This window comes from Podarcis raffonei, chromosome 8 (assembly GCF_027172205.1).
Source record: "Podarcis raffonei isolate rPodRaf1 chromosome 8, rPodRaf1.pri, whole genome shotgun sequence".
Classification (NCBI taxonomy): Eukaryota; Metazoa; Chordata; class Lepidosauria; order Squamata; family Lacertidae; genus Podarcis; species Podarcis raffonei.
In genome coordinates, this window is record NC_070609.1 from 54478831 (window position 1) to 54500051 (window position 21221).

The 21221-nt window shown below is 43.8% G+C and overlaps 1 protein-coding gene across 6 annotated transcripts; it reads right to left on the minus strand.

Moving 5' to 3' along the window:
- Positions 1–12927: 12927 nt before the first annotated feature.
- Positions 12928–19178, minus strand: SDR42E1 (short chain dehydrogenase/reductase family 42E, member 1). Of its 6 annotated transcripts, none has more exons than XM_053400122.1 (4): positions 19015–19072; positions 17624–17810; positions 14840–14940; positions 12928–14189 (listed from the first exon to the last, which is right to left on the minus strand). In XM_053400122.1, exons 3-4 carry the CDS (start codon positions 14935–14937, stop codon positions 13094–13096), a joined length of 1194 nt encoding a protein of 397 aa, XP_053256097.1. In that variant the 5' UTR covers positions 14938–14940; positions 17624–17810; positions 19015–19072; the 3' UTR covers positions 12928–13093. The 6 variants fall into 6 exon arrangements, with proteins under 6 accessions (XP_053256097.1, XP_053256098.1, XP_053256100.1 ...); XM_053400123.1 differs by lacking the exon at positions 19015–19072 and adding an exon at positions 18899–19008; XM_053400125.1 differs by lacking the exon at positions 19015–19072 and adding an exon at positions 18768–18892 and having other exon boundaries at positions 17692–17810.
- Between the last annotated feature and the right edge of the window lie 2043 nt (positions 19179–21221).

Here is a 21221-nt window from a genome sequence, read left to right on the forward strand (position 1 = left end):
GTTGGTCACAGGGTGGCCCCAGGTGCTAATTTAGCTGTATTCCCTATACAGTGGTACCTCAGGTTAAGTACTTAATTCGTTCTGGAGGTCCGTTCTTACCTGAAACTGTTCTTAACCTGAAGCACCACTTTAGCTAATGGGGCCTCCTGCTGCTGCTGCTGCTGCTGCTGCTGCCGCACCACCGGAGCACAATTTCTGTTCTCATCCTGAAGCAAAGTTCTTAACCTGAAGCACTATTTCTGGGTTAGCGGAGTCTGTAACCTGAAGCGCATGTAACCCGAGGTACCACTGTACGCCCTATATCTGTGGGAGGAAATGGATGCCTGCTGTGGCCCCTCATGCTCAAGCCGCCATTGCGTGGTGAGGCCCCGGGCCCCGCAGTTCCCTCAGAAATAAACACACAGACACAAATATGTTGGATTAATGGGATAAATTAGGCCATAACTTTATTGGTTACAAATGTGAGCAGTTTGGCTTAGGCAATTGGGTGAAGCAAGACTATATCCTCACCCCATGCCCATCTGCAGGAGTCCAGTAAGGGTCAACCACCGATAGGGAGAGCCCTATGATATACTCCCAGAGCACCCCCAGGGTCACCGATGGGGTCATGACATCGCCCTAGCCCACACCCAGGTTTCAGACAGGAACCACACACCTGGATCCCTGTAACAAGACAGCCTTAACGTGGAGGGGCATCCCTTAGGGGAATTCCTCCTGGCTGCCTGGGTAGCTGGCTCAAATGCCCAAAGGCTGCTGCATCCCAAATTGGCCAATCAGTGGCCTCTCCTGGGGGTGTATCTCGCAGGCTGAGAGGGCATTGGCTGCAAATGTGCCCTCACAGCTGACAAGGCATAAAAGCTGGTAGTGCCATCCTGCCTCAGTGCAGTTCCTGTCTTATCCTGAAATCTCTGGTTGTGCACCTAATACTAATTGTGTATTTAGTTATCTTGCAAGAGGGGAAGGATGCAGCCAACATAAATTCATGGACTGGGCATACTTGGATCCATTGATTTAAATGGGTCTGCTGTGAGGACAACTTTCTTGGATACAACCATGTTTCTTCAGGGCAAGCATTAGTTCCTAGCAAAAAGTTAAATTTCTTTGTATTTGGCCATTGTTTTTATCTAGTTGCAAGAGCTGGCAGATTGTTTCTTCAAGGTGGCTGGTGATATTGGCAGGGTGGCATGCAAAATCCGTCAGGGGAAATGGTAAAATGAACAAAAATGTCATGGGTAATTGTTGCTTGATATGGTTCATTCATACCGACACCCACAGAAAACGCTTCTTGGAATATCTGATGAAGAGATTAGATTTGGCTCTTGGTGGGCACAGGTGCACTTAGATCTTACCGCGTCAAACACGGAAGAATGATTTAAACAATTGTCTCCAGGTGCCCAAGCCAGGACCCAGGGCACACCAGGCAAGCTCCAGGGCTGCACGTCAAGGCCGAGAACCCAAATGACGCATTTTTCAAATTCTTCAGGTCAATTTGCTTCTTGTTCCAGCAGACAATGTACCCACCCCCAGCAAGAAAAAAACTAATTAAAAAGAAAATTGCTTGGGATTTGAGATGTGATTCTTTTCCATAATTCTAAAGAGAAGTCACAACGCTGCTCTCGCCAGTTTTGTAGAATGGTTAGCAACAAGCCTTTAGAAGAGAAGAAGCTGCCTTATATGGAGTCACATCATACGCCTATCATGGTCAGCATTGACTACACTGACAGGGAACCACGTACTGGGATTTCAAACAAGGTGCTCCCCCAAGCCTGCCTAGAGCTGTTGAGGTAGGGCTAGAAATGTTTCCTGCCTAAAAGGAAAATCTTGGAGAGTTGCTGCCTGTCAGTGTAAACAGAACTGAGCTAAATGGACCAATAGTTTGACCCACTATAAGGCAGCTTCCTGTGTCTCTGCTGCCCCCCTGTGGCTGCCTTGGGGGTGTAACACACAATTTCTCAATCCTCTGTCTCTGCTGCCATCTAGCGGCTAAATATCAGCAGACGCACGCAAGCTGTTCTTCAATTTTTCAGGGGCATATATGCTGAATATATTTTTTTTCTTTCTCTTCTTTCTCCAACTTGCATTTCTCCCACTTATCAGAAAAATAGAGTGCAGGAGTTCCTCACTCCATTGAGCAAGGAGCAGCCTGTGTCCTCAAACGCAACATCATTCTGGTGCAAGATGGACATAAATCTACCTTAGAAGTTACACCTGATAGCTCCAGATTGTCAGGGTTTTTTGCAGGAGAGGGGTTTTTTTTTGGGGGGGGTCATCTGTCTTGCAGGAATGATCCCTAGCAGCTATCGGTGGGACTGGGCGAGAACCCTACTCTTGCAAACCACACCAACGTTCAGAGATGCTGGAAGTTGTAGGTCAGCAATATCTGGCCGGCCAAAGGTTTCCCACAGGCAGCCTAGAGGTCAGTCAAATCTATTATTCTTTTTTTAAAAAAAAAATTATTAGGAATTTCAGCAAAACAATTTATCAAAAAATAATACATCCTCCTCCTCTCCCCCCTCATTTTTCCCTCCCTCCTCCCCCAAAAAAGAAAAGAAAAAAACCCACCCTCCTACCCCACCCATCAGACTTCCCTCAGCTCCTCTCTCTGGTTTGTCAGCAAATGTTATTCGCTGCAAATTATAAAATTGTAAAGATCCTTAATTTATCTATCTATATATTACCAATAAAAAGTTTGTGAATATTTATTCAAAACCTGCCAAGGAGTCCAGTTCATTTTGTTGTTTCTTTAAATACTTTGTAAAAGGTTGCCATTCTTCTTTAAAGTCACAGTTATCCTTATCACGTAGTTTGTGTGTCAATTTCACCAATTCCACATAGTCCATCAATTTCTCTTGGCACAGTTCTTTAGTCGGAATTTCCTCATTCTTCCATCCCTGTGCTATTAAGACTCTTGCCGAGTCAAATCTATTATTCTTAAAGTGCTGCTTGTATATTGTGATCCAGGGTTCACCACCACGGCACCCACGCACCCACATTGGCCTTCTCATCTCCCGTGCCCACTGAAACTGCGCTTGAAAGAAGTATACTAGTACGCCAAACAGAAAGGGCTATGTATGGGGTACGCTTGGCTGCAGGGTTCATGGTGCCCATTACATTCTCTCCAAACTTCATGGACCCCGAAAGATTGATGACCCCTGAAATAATCCTGCACCAGAAAAATGTTGGGCTCCCACTCACTTCCTAACAGATCCTTCTCCTGAATCTGTTATACCAGCATGGTGAGCTAAATTTCATTCACACCAGTGGGCACAACGACGAACATCATTGGACATTGTTACTAACCCAGCCACCCTTTCCACACATGCCAGCTTCTGTTCCCCCATGATTCCCCACACAAACAGCAGGAAATAGGTGCATGACAGTATTTTACACCAAATATCTCCACTTTACTCCTGGGATTTTCCAGGTTAAAGGGGCTGCGAATCAAATCACATGGAAATGAACACTAAACATGACTTTTCTGGAAGCAGTTTTTACTCAAACACAATGTGGAAATTAACAGTTAGGTAAACGTCAGAGAAATGGAATAAACGGTTGTGTGAATGTAGCCGGTGTCCTCCAAAAGCAAATCCTTCATTTGTTTTCCTCTCTTCTGTCTCCTCTTCCCTGCAGCTTTGACCATTTCAAGCTGTTTCTCACTTGCTTTTCTTTCAAGTCCTTCCTTTCCTCGTGTCCAAGCCAAGCATAAATTTCTCCAGGCTATCCTGGGACTTTGTAAATCTTCCTTGCAATTTGTTGCTGTTGCTGCTGCTACAGCCGTTCCTCCCTTGCTATGAGTTTGAGCCCCGCTCCCTTCCATATATCACGGTAAGAATTGCACAGGAGTCAAATACATCTCTCCCCTCGGAGAATTGATATATGTTTTGTGTGTTCTCTCCATCAGATTCCAAATTGGTTTCCTGGGTGGAGTGACAAAGTGAGGCTGTGAGGATGCACATTATTTTTGACGCACACCATAGCTCTCACCTACACCCAACGTCTGAAGCCCCATTTATGGAAGGCCCAGGAAAGAAAATGGCAACCTAGGTGATCAGGGAGATGAAACGACTCCATTGTAAGGAAAGATTGTAGGGTTTGGGACTTTTGAGTTTAGAAAAAAGGGGGCATGATAAAAGTTTATAAAATTCTGTATGGCACAGAGAAAGCTTCTCAAAACACTAGAATTTGTGGAAGCTGACTGATGGAAGATCGTTGAACTATGGAACTCACCCCCACTAGAGGCAGCAATGGCTTTAAAAAATGACTGGACAAATTTGTGCAGGGCAAGGCTAGTAGCCATGATGGCTACGTTCTGCTCCAGAGTTTGAGGCATTATGCCTCTGAATACCAGGCAGAGAGCCTTCTTGGTAGTGGTGTTCACCCTGTGGAACACCCTCCCATCAGATGTCCAGGAAATAAACAACTATCTGACTTTTAGAAGACATCTGAAGGCAGCCCTGTTTAGGGAAGTTTTTAATGTTTGATGTTTTATTGCTTATATATATATATATATATATATATATATATATATATATATATATATACATATACATACACACACACAATGGGTGGGGCATATATTAAATATTATTATTACTACTACTGCTGCTGCTATTACTATTATACCAGCTGCAATTTCCTCAGCGCAGATGTAAAATGTGCACATATGAAACTGCTTTGAGTCCCATCACTGGTCCATCTTGCTCACTATTGACTACTCTGATGGACAGTTGACAAACAGACAGACAGCAATGCTGCAGAAGATGGGTTCATTTAACCAGAGAGAGCAAGGACCTTCTTCATGCAATGTGTGGGTTCCGCCACTGAGCTAGGTATAGGAAAATGGTGGCAGATCTCTCAGTGAACTTGCTCCGCTTGCAGTTGGAGGGTTGGAGAGGACAGAGGGTGAAGAAAGAGCTGTGAGTGGAGGGGGGACCTCATCCCACCTTTGGACCCTCCCCTCCCCAGGAAACTCAGCTAACCTGCTGTACCTGGATCTGGATCTGGAGGGTACAGCTGAAAGGGACATAGCAGTGAGAAGCCTGAGGAAGTACCATCCACCTTGGGCCTGCCCATGAAAATCAAGTCTACAGTGAGGGACTATAGTCCACTGTTCCTGTGAACTCTTTTGGTTGTGAGCCTTTTGTGGGTGAGCTGAGAGCAGAGGCAGTTTTAGGGTAGCACAACCAGTGCAGTCGCTGTGGGCACTATGCTGCTGCGAGTGCCCAAACAATGCTGTTGATTGGAGTGTGAGAGGCAGGGGAGCCAAATTTTATCATCAAGTGAGGTGCCGCTGAAATTAGAGAGCCCAAAGTCTGCCACCTCTGAGAGTTTGTTAGACCCTGGGGGAAACCCCAGAGGCTGAGAGAAAGCATGTGTCAGAAGAAAAAGAAATTGATACTTATTTATACATATATTAGTAACTTTAATGTGCAATACTTTGTTTAAGTTGTCTGTTGTTGCTTCAGTTTCCATATACACTGCTTAGAGATATTTTTAAGATAGAAAACAGTGTAACAATTAAAGAATCAAAATAATAAAAATTGTTGACATTAGATGAGAGTGATTTTTCAGTGTGTGCGTGTGCATGCGTGCAAGCCCATTTTACATTTCTAATAGATAAAACTCAACAACCTTTAACATAAATCCAGGGGGAAATTCTGCTCCGGAAAGGGCAATTTGTAATGAAAGATGATGAAAACACCGAAGGACCCCCTTCCAAAGACTTAATGCCAGCCTAGAGCCAGAAGGTGGCAGCCTAAGACCTTTCAACGCTGAGCCTCTTTGATGCTACTTCCTGAAAGAGAGTCTGGCACATCCTTGTTCAACTTTTATCAGCTTTTAAAAGTTGGATTTATTGATCGTGCCTGTGACCTGCTGTACTGCTCCTGACCCCTCTTTGCTTGCCTCTCTCCAAGCCCCAGAGCAGCGCGAAAAGTATTGTATGACTACCAAGCTGAGAGATGACCTTTTCCAGAGAAGCTGCAATTCACAGCAGCCACCTTCACACAGGAAAATCCTGCCTCCAATGGGACTGTGTCTCTGGCCCAGCCCTTCAGCTTATGGGGTGCTGCTGGCTACACCCCAGCATCAAGACAGGGGTGGATAACTGTTTAGGCTCCTCAGGCCAGCTGCTTTAAAACTACTCTTCTAAAAAAAATAAAAAAATAAAAATTGCAATAACCCAAAGAGTAAAACCCCAGCCAATCAGTGGAGACTTGTGCATTAGGGCACCAGCCTCAGTCTGCTCCCAGTCAGTTCCCACCTGCTTACCTACTTACTCACAGCTAGTAACTCACAGCTAGGGGAGTGGCACCGCCTGTCAGCTTCCTCTTCCTTTGTCTCAATCTGCCCTCTTGTAGAACTCAGCAGGCAGGAGGATGGAGACAAAGCGAGAATGACTTGTCTCGGACTGTCATTGGCTCTTTGGCTCCACCTACTGTTGGGCTCCCTGTCTTCAGCCCTACCAGCCGCAATGACCACCAGCTGCCACTGGAGGCATGCAAAATACCGGTAATAAATCCAAAGCAACTCAGTTCAGGGCAAAGGAAGGTGAGTCAAACCTAGATGCCTGTGTGCTCTCTTATGGTTGAGCTATCCACTATATATATTGTCTTTCTCTGTCTGTTTGTTTGTTCTTTAGCAGTTCAGACACGTCTTGAGATAGCGTTGCATGAGGGTCTCTGAACTGGGGTGGGGTGGCACTAGTAATCGATATTTGGGTGCCATTTTTGCTCAAACGGGTAGACAGAAGCATCACTTTGGCATGGTTTTACACTTCTTTGACATGGTTTCTGCCGCCCCTCAAGATATCATTGCCAAACTCAGCACGAGGGCTCCCGAGCTGGAGATATTATACAAAATGCTTTATTTAGTCTTCTTCCTCGCCCCTCAAAAATGTACAGCCTCACTTTGAACGTGAAAGGTTTTATTCATTAAGAACTTCTATATACATTTATAGTTGTGAAAAGGGAAACAGTGACAAGGCAGCAAAAGGGAGCTGAATCTGAATGAGTAGGAAAAAGATAAGCTGTTTTTGCAGTCCATCTTTTATGGAAATCCCTCGCTCCTCCAAGGAATCATTTTATCCTTTGCAAATTGTACAGTGGGGGCTTTTGGCATCAAATGTACATGTGAGATGTTATTGTTCTCAGCTGCTGTTCATCAAGGGAGACGTCATGCAAAATAGCATAAGTTTCCTGAGGAATTACTGGGGCTTGCAGGGAAGAGGCTGACATGAGCCACGTGTGCAAAAGCTGGAATGTAAAAAGTATTTCTGTTATGTGCTACCCCAATCACCAAGCAGTGAGACTCCAGGGGTGCCTGCGCTTTACCCAGAGTTTGGTTTCTTTGCCATGAAGGTCAGTGGTATCTTTAGCTTTATTTAATAGATTCACAGAAGTTACCAAGAGTCATCTAGTCCAATCTCCTGCAATGCAGAAATCACAGCTAAACAATCCCTGACAGATGGTCAACCAACCTGTTTAAAAACCTCCAATGAAGGAAAATTCAAAATCTGAGGTAGTCCATTCTGCTATCAAACAGCTCTTACAGTCAGAAAGTTGAACCTCTACACATATATACATCCTGGGCATAGGACAGAGGGGCTTGCCATATTAGCGCACCCATATTGCTTCTCCATTCAATTTCCAGAGAAGCCCCAAAGCCCAGTTTAGGATCAGCACAGAGCAAGCTTCCAGCATTTTTGCTCACACATACACAACAACAATGGCTGTTTCTTATCTACCTACCAGCCAGGTGAGGACCATGGGTGAAACGCTCACTCATTTGCACTCTCTCTCTCTCTCTCTCTCTCTCTCTCTCTTGATGCAGATGGCAGGTGATAAGCCAATCAACCAAGGTCATTACCCTGACCAAGGAACTAGCGTGACCTGTTCACTATCTCCCTCTTATCCATTCTACTGCAGCCTCACTGATACAGGATCTGACAAATTGGAAGGGACCCAGGGTTTCACCATAGCAGTATGTATACAGAGGACGAAGAGGGAGGGGACAGGGCTGAGATTTATTCTGTTTATTTATAAAAGAATTTCTATACCAATGTGTCTGTCTGTCTATCTATATCTATCTATCTATCTATCTATCTATATCTATCTATCTATCTATCTATCTATCTATCTATCTATATCTATCATCTATCATCTATCACAGCAGTTTACAACAATATAAAAACATAGAAGCAAACAACAAATTCAGAAGTGGATGTGTAATGAGAGCCAAAGCAGATGAGAAGAAGCTTTGGGCAGTAAGAAAAGTCCTGCTGGATAAGGGGCGAAGAGGGCTCAGTGGGAGAGCATGTGCTCTGCCTGCAGACGGTACAATCCCTGGCATCTCCAGGTAGGGCTGCCATATCTAGGGAGTTGCTACCAGTCAGTGCAGACAAACCTGAGCTGGGTAGACCAAAGGCAGCTTTATGGGTTCAAAATGATGCTACCCTTGGAAACCATTTTTTTCTCTCTCTCCAAGCTGGCTGCCAAGAATAAGCAGGGTTCCCGAGGGACAGTACTAGCTCCCAAACTTTTCTAAAAGGCCCTATTTCATGAATAAAGTTTGGGGCTCTTTTCTTTTTTTAAGACAATTTAAAGAACAGTAAAAACAGATCTGTTAATATGGCTTTGATGCAAATCGAGCCTTTACAGGTGCAAATGACAAATTGTCGTTGTGTTTCACACATACATTGATAATACTCTTGATTTTTAAAAAAACCAAACAAACACCCAGCTTTGAACTTCAAGGGATTGGAAGATATAAAGTGGTAGCATACATTCAAAGTGTTCCGTATCCATTTTGAAGGAAAGAAGGGGTGCGCACAGGTGTGTTGTGTGTAAATAGCTCTTAAAGCAAAAACAAACAAACAATAGTTCTTTCTTTCTCTTAGTAAAGAAATGGTTCTCTTTGGTGTACAGCGTCTACTGTCAAGTGGGAAACAATGTGATTCCCCCCACCGTCTCACCATTTGCTACTGTTGGGGTGAAATGACCAAAAGGAAGAGACAAGACTTCAAGAAGTGTTTATTTTCAACTAAATGTTGTGGTGGGAAGTGTGTGTACATGCGATGGGAGGGCCCCTTTATATCAGTGGTGGAGAGCAGGTGGCCGTCAAGGTGTTGTTGGGCTCCAACTCTCATCAGCTCCAGCCAACTTGGCCAATGGCCAGGGATGATGGGAATTGGAAGGTCCAACAACATCTAGACACCACCCAATGCCAAGGTGGTGGGTCTTTTTTGTTGTTGGGAAAGAAAAAAAGGCCACAGATGAGGAACCTGTGGCTCCCCAACTGTTGTTGTTGGGCTCCAAGTTCTATCAGCCCCAGTTGACCCAGTCAACGTTGAGGGATGATGGGAGTTGTAGTCCAAGCACATCAGAGGGTCATAGGTTCTCATCCTGCTCCAAAGAAACAAACATCATTTTTCTTTCTGTCAAGAAAAGTATGTGGCAGCCTCTGAGGCTATGTAGAGGGCAGCCACAGAAGGGGAAATAGCAATGATTTTGTTCCACCTATGGCATATCAGGTCCTTGGCAGGTTTGGAAGGTGCCTAAACTTAGGCTGAAATGCTATACTTCCTTATGTGGCTATTAGTCTCATTGACCTAAACTGGGCTTGCATTTGAGTCAACACATGTAGGACTGAACTGTTCGCCTGTACTCCTGTGCCTGGGAACAAGTCCCATTGATTATGCACAGGCTTATGATATGTGCTGTTCAGATGACTGGGCAAGTTCTTTTTATTCTCCAACTTTAGGGTGATTTGTGATTTCTGCTTCTGTTTGCTTCGGTCTATATTCTGTAAATGCATCCAACTGTGGACTCTCATGTGATCTGATTGAGTAGCTCTAGTGAAAACCACGGGAATGCATTTTGAAGCTTGTAGGGCTGCCATCAAGGGCCTTCATTTTTTGTGATGCAGCAAACTGAGCATTATTTCCACTGTTTTTAAAATGATTATGCACATACACATGAAAAGCAAGTGTGTGTGTAAGAGGGGAGCAAAGAAACTCTGATTTCATTGGAGTTCCTGATTCTGTGCCTGATTAAACAGCTGCCTACAATTCTAGATAAATCACTTTCCTTGTTTAAGGTTTAAAAATATCAAAGCCTACTCTCTGTGGCTTTGAAGGTGTTTGGGGAAAGAAAGAATACACATCAAATGCCAACATTTCCAGTTTTATCCATTTCTACTTGCAGCTGTGCACTGATTTCAACAGCACACACTCTCTCTCCCCCTCCCACCTTTTAAAAAAAATACCCCCAAAAAAAAATCTTTTATGCCATGCTTCAGATGATCTATATTTAGCACTAAATGGCACGCTAAATTTTAGAAACATTATGACATAGTGCTTTGGTTCAAATAATTGCTGGCATTATCTATGCCCGATCAGAAAGAAAAAGACGACAAAGGCTAAAAGAGCATCAGCTTAAACCTGCCCGGTATCTGTGATTCCCCCTCCTCTGCTAAAACAAAAGTGCTACAACAATGATTCCCAAACCATTTTGAGCTACTGCACCCTTGGTTCCATAAATTCATCCCCAGTGCTTCCCACCCTATAAAAACCACTGTGGTTTGCGCAACCCACAAAAGATAACCATGCAATAAAACTCAAAACAATAACAATTATTTGCACATTTATTCAAGGTTGAGTTAAAACGATTCAATTTAATTAATTCAATAAAACTAACAAACTTGATCCAGTGATATCAGCTTTTCAAAGTGTGATAGTCAGTTACACCTTCAGAGTCCACCTGCTGTCCCCTTGCCTCTCTGCACCTGCCTAGTTATCCCATTGCCCCCAGGGGGCAATACCGCCCAGCTGGGGAACCACTGTACTACAATAAGCATCTAAATGCAGCCCTCAGGTGGATAACGGTCTTCTGCCCGACATGAGCCCTGATTGGGCATTTAAGAACACGTTTACTGTAACTGGGTAAGGCAAGAAAGTGGGGTCACCCATATTTACACACAGGTGTGCGGTCCAACAGTGGGGTAGGTCACATGACTCCCCCACCCCCCAATGTCTCACATTACAGTCACACATTGCCAAATGACTCAACAGGACTGTTGCCAAAAACTGCACCACACGCTGATCCTATAAAAGCCGAAGGGGATGAAGGCCTTTGCTGACCAATTTGCTTTAAAAAATAAAAATACCCATTTACCTCCTATCTGAAATATAATCCTCCATTAAAAACTTTTGGGGCTTAGCGAGAAACAAGCAGAGACTTCAGCTGGCTTCAGATTCCGAAACGCAGAAGTAATTTAAGAGGCTGCAAGCCTGGGATTTAACGTTATCAATAGGGAGGCTCACTCCAAATGTAAAAATGGCAGCTCCCTAGATTATAAATTTAAAGTCTGCTTGATATTTCCGCTCGGTGCTATAACAGGCAGAAGACGGAAAACAGCAGCCTCGTAACTGCCGTTCCAACATCACTCATCTCCATGTTCGACCGAAGTCCCTTTTGGCTTACACGGTTTAAGTTAAGGCTTTTATTTATTTATTTTTCTGTTTCCAGAAAGAACATTGCAAGCAAGGGAACATGAAACAAGCATAAAAGGAGAAGTACTTACAACAAGGGCGCTAGGAAGAAACTTTGAAGCTGTGAGTTTGCTGGAAGAGCGATTAGAATACCCCCTGTAGGCATCAGCCAGCAAGCAGGTGTGTTTATAATTAAACATCAGCAACAAACCCGTAAACCTCAAGTTTTGCCAAGTGTGAGGCTCCGGCAGTTATTAGATATAACACCTTTTACAAGAACTCCAAGAGGCAAAATATTACAGACACAACAGAAAAAGGGGTTCCCAAATGATGGACAGCGAGCTTCATTCAGGTGGCCTGTGAATTTACAATCAAGGATGGGAGATAAAACAACCACTGCATTCCTACTGATGTTTAATTGTACTTTATCGTCTATTTCTGATACGGCATTTTATTTTGAGACAAGTTGCATTGTTTGGAATTCAAACCGTAATTCAATTAAATGTGATAGGTAAAAAAAATTACAATATCATACAGTGTCCTGCACAGCCCATTACAATTGCTACAAAAGGCCGGGGGGGGGGGAATCATGAAGTACTGCTCTAAAACCCACAGCAGTTTTCAGGTGGTCCATGGAGGAGAAAGGGTGGTGCAATGTGCTTAAATGTGGTTCGAGCCCACCCAGGGATGGCTTAAGGTCCCTTCCAACTCTACAATTCTATAATAAAACATAATGTAGGAACAGGGATCAGATCATTGGGCCATCTAGCTCAGCACTGTCTGCACCAGGCGTGGGGAATCTCAGGCCCAGGGTCTGAACGTGGCCCTCCAAACCTCTCTATTTGGCCCTCAAGACTTTCCTGGAGCTGTACTTCTGCTCCTGCTCTGCCTCCACTTCAAGTGGTTTTGCTTGGCTGGAATGCATATTTGCTTGCCTGGGTAGGGGGCAACAACCCCAAAGAATCCTGGGAACTGAAGTCTCCCTTCCACAGAACTACACTACTCAGAACCCTTAGCAAACTACAGTTCCCAGGATTCTTGGGGGGGGGGGAGTCATGTGCTTTAAATGTATGGTGTGGATCTGCCTTAAGATGTTCCCACATCCAGGTTAGCAAAGAAGGGTTGATTCCCAACACGTTATTTTACCAGGGTTAAAAGAAGTACAGTGGTACCTCGGGTTACATACGCTTCAGGTTACAGACTCCGCTAACCCAGAAATAGTGCTTCAGGTTAAGAACTTTGCTTCAGGATGAGAACAGAAATCGTGCTCCGGCGGCACGGCAGCAGCAGGAGGTCCCATTAGCTAAAGTGGTGCTTCAGGTTAAGAACAGTTTCAGGTTAAGTACAGACCTCCGGAACGAATTAAGTACTTAACCTGAGGTACCACTGTACAAAGAAGCTTGTCTCCTCGCTAGTATCCCCCCCCCCCCAGAAGAACAGAAATCGTGCTCCGGCAGCACGGCAGCAGCAGGAGGTCCCATTAGCTAAAGTGGTGCTTCAGGTTAAGAACAGTTTCAGGTTAAGTACAGACCTCCGGAACGAATTAAGTAATTTACCTGAGGTACCATTGTACAAAGAAGCTTGTCTCCTCGCTAATATCTCCCATCAGAAGACTCTGGGGAACCAGGAAAGGATCACCACTGCAAACAGGAGGACAAGTACCATGTCCCTAAATAAATGTTTTGCAGTGTACCTCCTGGACTTATGGACATAGCCATGAGATTTAAACCACTCGACTGATTCTTTAATGCTGTGTGGACATGGTGTGTACCCCAGCTCCCTCTTGGCCTTTTCCAGGCTGAAATAATTAGAGACACCACTTTTGTAAACTTCTGTGCGAGTGAGGAAGGGCTGGAAGTTATATAGGCGCCCAACCACGGAATGTACCATCTCAGTGAGAAATGCGAAGTAGTAAACAACAGACAGAGGGAGGCGGTAAGTCGGAAAGGGGTAGCCTAAGCCTTCTACGAAAGGCCGGAAAAAATCAAAGTTGTTGATTGGTCTGCCATCTGAAATGAAGTAAGCTTGACCAGCTGACCTGTGACCCTTACTAACTCCCAGAGCTTCGGAAGCTAAGATGTGAGCTTCCACCAAGTTGTCCACATGTACAAAGTCCATTAGGTCTCTGGGATCCCCAAACAGGAACTGAAACAAGCCCTGTTCAAGGTAGCCAAGGATCCTCGGCAGATGTCTCTGCTCTCCAGGCCCATAGATGGCGGCAGGTCTCAAGGCACAGGTCCTCAGCAACACTTGCCCTCCCTCAAGGGAGCTTCCATTTGCTTCCAGAACCTTCATCTCAGCTAAGGCTTTGGTCCTCGAGTAATGGTCAGGGTGGAGATGAAGAGGGAAATAAGGCAGAGACTCATCCCCGTTTTCGATCGCTTGGCCCCCAAACACCACATTGTAGGTGCTCGTGTAAACCAGCCTTGAGACGCCCACTTTCTTGCAAGCTTCAATTATGTTTTCTGTCCCCTTGAGGTTGACGTCTTCTATAAGTTTTCGGTTCAGCTGCTCCCGGCCAGACATCCCATAGGAAGCAATATGGAAGACGCAGGTTGCACCTCGGAGTGCCCTTTCCACTTCAGAGACCACACGGACATCACCCTGCACAAATTTCACTCCTTGTGGCATCGGTTGGATGGGCTCGGTGACATCAAAGAGGATGACATCTACTCCCTTCTTGGAAAGGGCACCACCTAGGCTGGAATGTGACAGGCAATCCAATCCAAATAATAAAATATATGACTTTGAAACAAACACCTTACATCAAATAAGGTAATATTCAATACCAGTTAGAATATATTATTGCGCAATCAAAGGAACTCTCAAAACATCAGCAAATAATAATAATTAAACAGAAATCTACCTAACACCCCCCTGTTTTCACTCTAAGGGGCTTTTCACGGTTTTACTGATAATAACTACGTGGTCTGCAGACTTTCATCAGTAGACCAACCCAACCTAAGCCTCCATTGATGGAACTGGTGGGAATCAAAATTATGAAATTACTAGGTAGCACATCTGCTTTACATGCAGAAGGTCCCAGAGTTCAAACCCTGGCATCTACAGGTAGGGCTGGGAGAGGCTCCTGCCTGAAGCCCTGGAGAGTTGCTGCCAGCCAGTGCAGACAATACAGAGCTAGATTTTGAAGATTGAAGTGGGACCTTCTTCATGCATCTATCACTGAGCTACGGCCTTTCCCCATAGCTGTATAGTGTATGTGTGTACAAAGAAATGTGTGTGTGTGTGTTGGTGAGGGGAGAAAGAAAATAATAAATTATTTAAAACAGACATATTGCTTCATTGCTAAATATGATTGCTCCATGTGTCCTAAAATAAAAGTATACTAACCGGAAACCAAAATAACCACCTCCTCCTGTAATAAGGACTGTTTCCTTGACGGGGTTTTCTACATCCATGCTGTGCTTTTTGCTGCTACTTCCAGTCATTCTCTATAAATAGATAAAGATAACACATCATAGCTGTTATTCTAATAATACAAAAAATAAAAAGATGCTGTGGCTCTTAATAGCTCATGAATTGCAAAACCTGCACATTACAGGATTTTGTTCCGAGCTCCCTCCAGATTTTCCCAATGCCATTTTAGATTTGTGCATATATATATTTGTGCCCCCCCACACCGACCATATTTTTCCGTGTATAAGATGCCCCCATGTATAAGACGACCCCTATTTTTTTGAACCTAAAATTAAGAAATTAAGTTGTTTAGCTTTTTTTTGGGGGGGGTGGAGGTCACTTTCGCCAATCACTCACCTGCCTGCCCGCCACTGCCAATCGCTTGCCACAGCCACTGCCAATCGCACACCTCGCCGTAGACAATTGTCTGCCCACTCGCCGCCACCAACAGCCCACCCGCCCACTTGCCGCAGCCACAGCCAATCACCAGCAGGCCTTGCCACAGCCACCAATCAACCGCCCAATCGCCGCTGCCAATCTCCTGCTTGCTGCTGCCATTAATCAAACGTTCCCCCTCTACATTCACTATCCATGTATAAGACGACACCCAATTTTTGCCTAATTCTTTTTAGCAAAAAGCATCGTCTTATACACGGAAAAATACGGTACATCACAACTGACCTGCTGCTTTGGTGCAAAGTGCACTTAGTCCATTTTGTAACCAGAGGAAGCTAGCCAGGTGCAAACAGAGTATGAGGGGAGGTTGCCAGCACCTGTGAGGCAATCGTAATTTTCTCGAACGTTCTGGAGCTGAGTGGCACTCTATAGGTTGCCAAAATGGAACCAGCCATGCAGAAGAGGTTGGAAGAAACATTCTTAAAATATAGGGAGGAAATAAGGACTTAGCATGCTCTGTGGGCACACGATGCTGAGCATCTACTGGGGTGAAAAATGGGGGAGGAGAAAATGAAATGGCATGTTTTGGAAAAGGGTGTTGCTCTGTTGCCTCAAATAGGAGCCTTCCACACTGAAAGATTATGTTGCATCACCAGTTAAAGATTATGTTGCATCACCAAAGTTATCTTTTCCCAGCAACTAGTGCTCAGGAGTATACTGCTTAGCCACACAGAAGTTGCCGCCCCTGCACAAAGGCTAAGTGATTTGAGCGAAGTGTCAAATAGGTCATTTGAGGTTCAGGTCTGCACTAGGTCTGCAATCCTCTGCATGCTTATTTGGCAGTGGCTCCCATTACTATCCATAAAAAATGCAGTCAAGTGAACATGAATAGAACTGGGTTGTGGGTAGCCTTAGACAAAACACTATTCTCTTGGCTTCAGTTTCCCCCCTCAACATCTGTAAAATGGGAACAATAGTACTTATTAGATATCCATCCATTAGATACCACATCTCATAAATAGCTAAAATTGTGTTTATTAGTTAGGTGTCCCTTTATAATATTTCCAGGGGAGTTCACAATAAAACAGTAACAACAATTTAATAATATAGGGTTGCCATATTTCAAAAAGTGAAAATCTGGACACAAAAGTTTTGCCCAGAAATCAGCAGTAAAGAGTACATATTGTGCTATCTCTCTCAATGTTTTAAAAAGACATCTTGCAAAAACAGATCAGTTGCTATCACTCAGCCTAGTGGACCTCACAAGATTGTTGTGAAGGTAAAATTAGGTGGGGGAGGGAATGCAATATTGGTCAAACTGGGTCTACCACTTCTCTGCTTAGCACAGAAAGCACCTCACAGGAAAAAAAAAATCCACACTAAACTGCTAAATCTCACAAGCCCTTTCACCCATCACTATCATACCAATTTGTCCATCATTATCAATCTGATATTTGAAGAATCCAGGATAAGCCATGAATTGCAATAGCACTCCAGCCATAAATGGAAAACTTTAGATATAGATGAGAATTGGTGGTTTATCAGGCATATCATGAGGTCCTTGAACATGAAGCAAGGTTGATTATTGGAGTCTACGGTCGCTGCTAGACTGTTGCTATCTTAGGGTGGACTACAATCAAATACCAGCAAGTTCAGATTGTTTTCTTTCTTTCTTTTTCTTTCTTTCTTTTATTTTTACATTTATATCCCACCTGCCCTCCAAGGAACTCAATGTGTATTACAAAGTTCTCCTCTCTATTTAGCCCCACAACAACCCTTTAAAGCAGTATCATAACACTCTGAAAGAGGAGGGAAGCAGAACTTCTTCTGTAGCGTGTAAGACCTCTGGGTGGGATCGTAGCAGATCAGTCCAATTAATACAATAGGATTACACTTGACTGCATCATCTGAATGGGACTGATGGAGATACATTTCTAAAGCCACACTTTTTCTACCCACCCACTGACCGTTTAGTATCAGGTGTTTATTAAGAGAACGGTTGCACTTAAGGCCATAATTGAGGTACTCTGCACAGTATCAATTCAACGGAGGGTTGAGCCCTGGCATCAAAAACAAATCCTAGGGCCAAATCCAAGCTCCCTTCACAATGATTATAGTTCATGGCTGGGTAGAGCCATGACATGAAAAAATTTTTTTAGCACTGGTGCCAAATTCAAGCTCTGTAGTAATTCCCAATCGTCTCTTCACCCCACCCCCTGCAGTGGAACCCTAACCTTTTGCAACACCACCCCCTTGGTTCCATGAACACATCTCCAGTGCTCCCCATCCTATGGAAAGTATTTGTTTAGGATACAGTGGTACCTCGGGTTACGGACGCTTCAGGTTACAGACGCTTCAGGTTACAGACTCCGCTAACCCAGAAATAGTACCTCGGGTTAAGAACGCTGCTTCAGGAGACCACAGATTCACTGAAGACTGGAGTAAATTTGTAGACTATTTGAAAAGTATTTGCGATGAACAATTAACATTTGTAGGTTTGCAAGAGGCTCTGTGAAAATAATATTAGAAATATTGTAAAAAAGGGAATAAGAGGGAGGAGGTTTTTAATAAAAGGCAATATTAGATTAAGAAATGCGGAAGAAGGATTAAAACGGAGGATTTGCAGAAGAGCTGAGGGAAGTCCAAAAAAATGTATCTGTGAAAAATTGTGTTATGTGTTTTTATATTTTTGTATTGCAAAATGAATAAAAATAATTTTTTTAAAAAAAAAGAAGAACGTTGCTTCAGGATGAGAACAGAAATTGTGAGGCGGCAGCGGGAAGCCCCATTAGTTAAAGTGGTGCTTCAGATTAAGAACAGTTTCAGGTTAAGAACGGACCTCCGGAACGAATTAAGTTCTTAATCCGAGGTACCACTGTACTGGTTTGCACAGCCCACTATAGAAGATGATTAACACAATAGAATTCAAAACAGTAACAGTTACCGGTAATTGCACATTAAGTCACTACCCAAGTAAAACTATTTTATTAATTCCACGGAATGGATGGACTTGATCTAGTGATGGCAGCTTTCCCTGCATCTCCCTTGCCTCTTGGCGCCCCCCATGCCCAAAGCCCCGCAGAAGGCGGAGCCGCCCACTTAGGAAACTACAGTACTATACAGTACTTCTCTACAGGCTTGCTCCAGATAGGCAAGAGGGAGCACCATAACGCCACCTTCTGCAAAGCAGCCACAGACAAGCCTGAACGAGGAACTTCCCAATGCAAGCCCACTCCCCAATTCCGAGGAGCCTGCATACCCCCTTCTCAGTAATTTAGCCCTCATTACAATCTGTGCAATACGAGCTTGGATTTGTGGGGAGGAGCTATGAACGAAACGGACCGCGCTGAAGACTGGGGCAATTAAAAGAGCCAGTTCACTGGATTCCTCCCCTCGCCCCGCTCTAGAGCAGCAGGGTTTTTTCCCCTCAGCCCCACACAGCGTCTGATCTCCCCTACTCCCTTACCAAACAAAGTTTCTGACTTTCTCCTCTTCGCAGTGTGCGATGAGCCGCCTTTCCCGCCCCATCACCCTATATGCCGACTCCTCCCTATAGGGAGGGCGCGTTACGAAACCACCCCCTGCAGAATTATGCACCTTCCCCTCGCATCGAGGCACGCAGGGGAAGGAAGATCTGCCTATCCCCACTCCGTGCCGACCGCACCCTTTAAAACAAAGCAGCCGCGCCAAAGCACGACACCAAAACTTCTCACGCTTTTATCTCTGCAGTCTGAAACCAGCCGGTACCTGGCTGGTTTCAGTAGCGCCAACATGGCGCCCTCCATAGCGGATATTTTCCGTACAGCAAGATGTCTGAACCCGAGGACCGGGCTTTCGTACAGCAAAACAGTGCTCTCTACTCGGGATAATGTCGTACAATAAGATGATAGCTGCTTTTGTTTATGCTATTATTATTATTTATGCTTTTGTTTATGCTATTATTATTATTATTTAATTTTCTGTTTTACAATTCAACACACTCATTTTTTACATCCTTAAGATATCAGTGACTTCCCTTATCTTTCCATGGTTCATTTTACATATCATAAATCCCTTTATATTTTACAAAAACTATACCATTCAGTATTCCATTATTACATCCATCAAAACTTATTTACACTGTTGAATTTATCTTAATGCTGCCAGCGTTTTCAGCTGTACACAGTTACCCATGCTGTATATTCAATAAACGTTTTCCAATTTTCTCTAAACATATGTTCTTGTTCTCTTATTCTTTATGTTAAGTCTGCAAGCTGCACATATTCTGTCAACTTAAGTTGCCGTTCTTTGGCTGGGACCTCATTTGTTTTCCATTTTTGGGCTAGTAAAACATGGGCCACAGTAAATAAATACATAAATAACGTTGTTTGACACCTGGGAATTTCAGTCTGAATTATCTGTTTTTTTGGGGGGAAATACTTTTAAACATTTTTTTTCAATTCATTATGGATCATTTCCCAATACTCTTTTATTAAACCAATTTTGTATGTTTTAACATCTGATTATAAGTCAGATTTAATTATTATTTTTGAAAGTTTAAAATAGGTTAAAATAATAAAATAAAATAATTCCTTCTAGACAAGAGTGGATACTAAAATTTACTGAATACAGTGGTACCTCAGGTTACATACTATTATATTATTATAACATGAAATTGCAATCACAAATTTTTGTCAGAAATTTTATCTTATTAACAGATTGTGTAAATTTTATTTTCTTTCCTTTTCCCTCCCCTCTTAAGTTGTACCCCTTTTCGTTGCTGCTTTTTTTGTATGTAATAAGCATGGAAATAAGCATGGGGAAAGATAAAATAATAAAAAGGGGGGGGACATCTGATTATAAGTCAGCTAAAGACTGCCAAGTGCTTAAGACCAACAAATTAAATAATATTCTGGTTTGTTTATTGTTATGAAAGCTGCTTTGGGGGTCCTGCAAAATAACAATAATGTAAATAACAAAAATAACATGCAGACTTTTAAGGCATTTTACCACCAGCCCCAGTGAGAATATCCAATGATCAGGAATGATGGGAGCTGGAGTCTATCAACATGTGGCCACAGGGTTCCACATCTGTGATCTAACTGATTAATCAACTAAGGTTGCAATCATGTACACACTGAAAGGGCAGCAATCCCTATTGAATTATTTGGGGGTTACTTCTGAGTAGACATGCCTTAGAATCATAGAGTTGGAAGGGACCCAAGAGTCATCTAGTCCAACCCCCTGCAATGCAGGAATCACAGCTGTATTGCAGCCCACATTTCTTAGCATTTACTATGCATTTTTAACAGTGCTTTTAGGGTGCTCACTAATAATAATAATAATAATAATAAATTATTTATACCCTGCCCATCTGGCTGGGCTTCCCCAGCCACTCTGGGTGGCTTCCATAGAAACCAAAAATACACTAAAATATCACACATTAAAAACTTCCCTGAACAGGGCTGCCTTAAGATGTCTTCTGAATGTCAGGTAGTTATTTATCGCTTTGACATCTGGTGGGAGGGCGTTCCACAGGGCGGGCGCCACTACCGAGAAGGCCCTCTGCCTGGTTCCCTGTAGCTTTGCTTCTCGCAATGAGGGAACCGCCAGAAGGCCCTCGGCCCTGGACCTCAGCATCCGGGCAGAACGATGGGGGTGGAGACGCTCCTTCAGGTATACTGGACCGAGGCCGTTTAGGGCTTTAAAGGTCAACACCAGCACTTTGAATTGTGCTCGGAAACATACTGAGAGCCAATGTAGGTCTTTCAAGGCCGGTGTTATGTGGTCTCGGCAGCCGCCCCCAGTCACTAGTCTAGCTGCCGCGTTCTGGATTAGTTGTAGTTTCCGAGTCACCTTCAAAGGTAGCCCCACGCAGAGCGCATTGCAGTAGCCCAAGCGGGAGATAACCAGAGCATGTACCACTCTGGGGAGGCAGTCC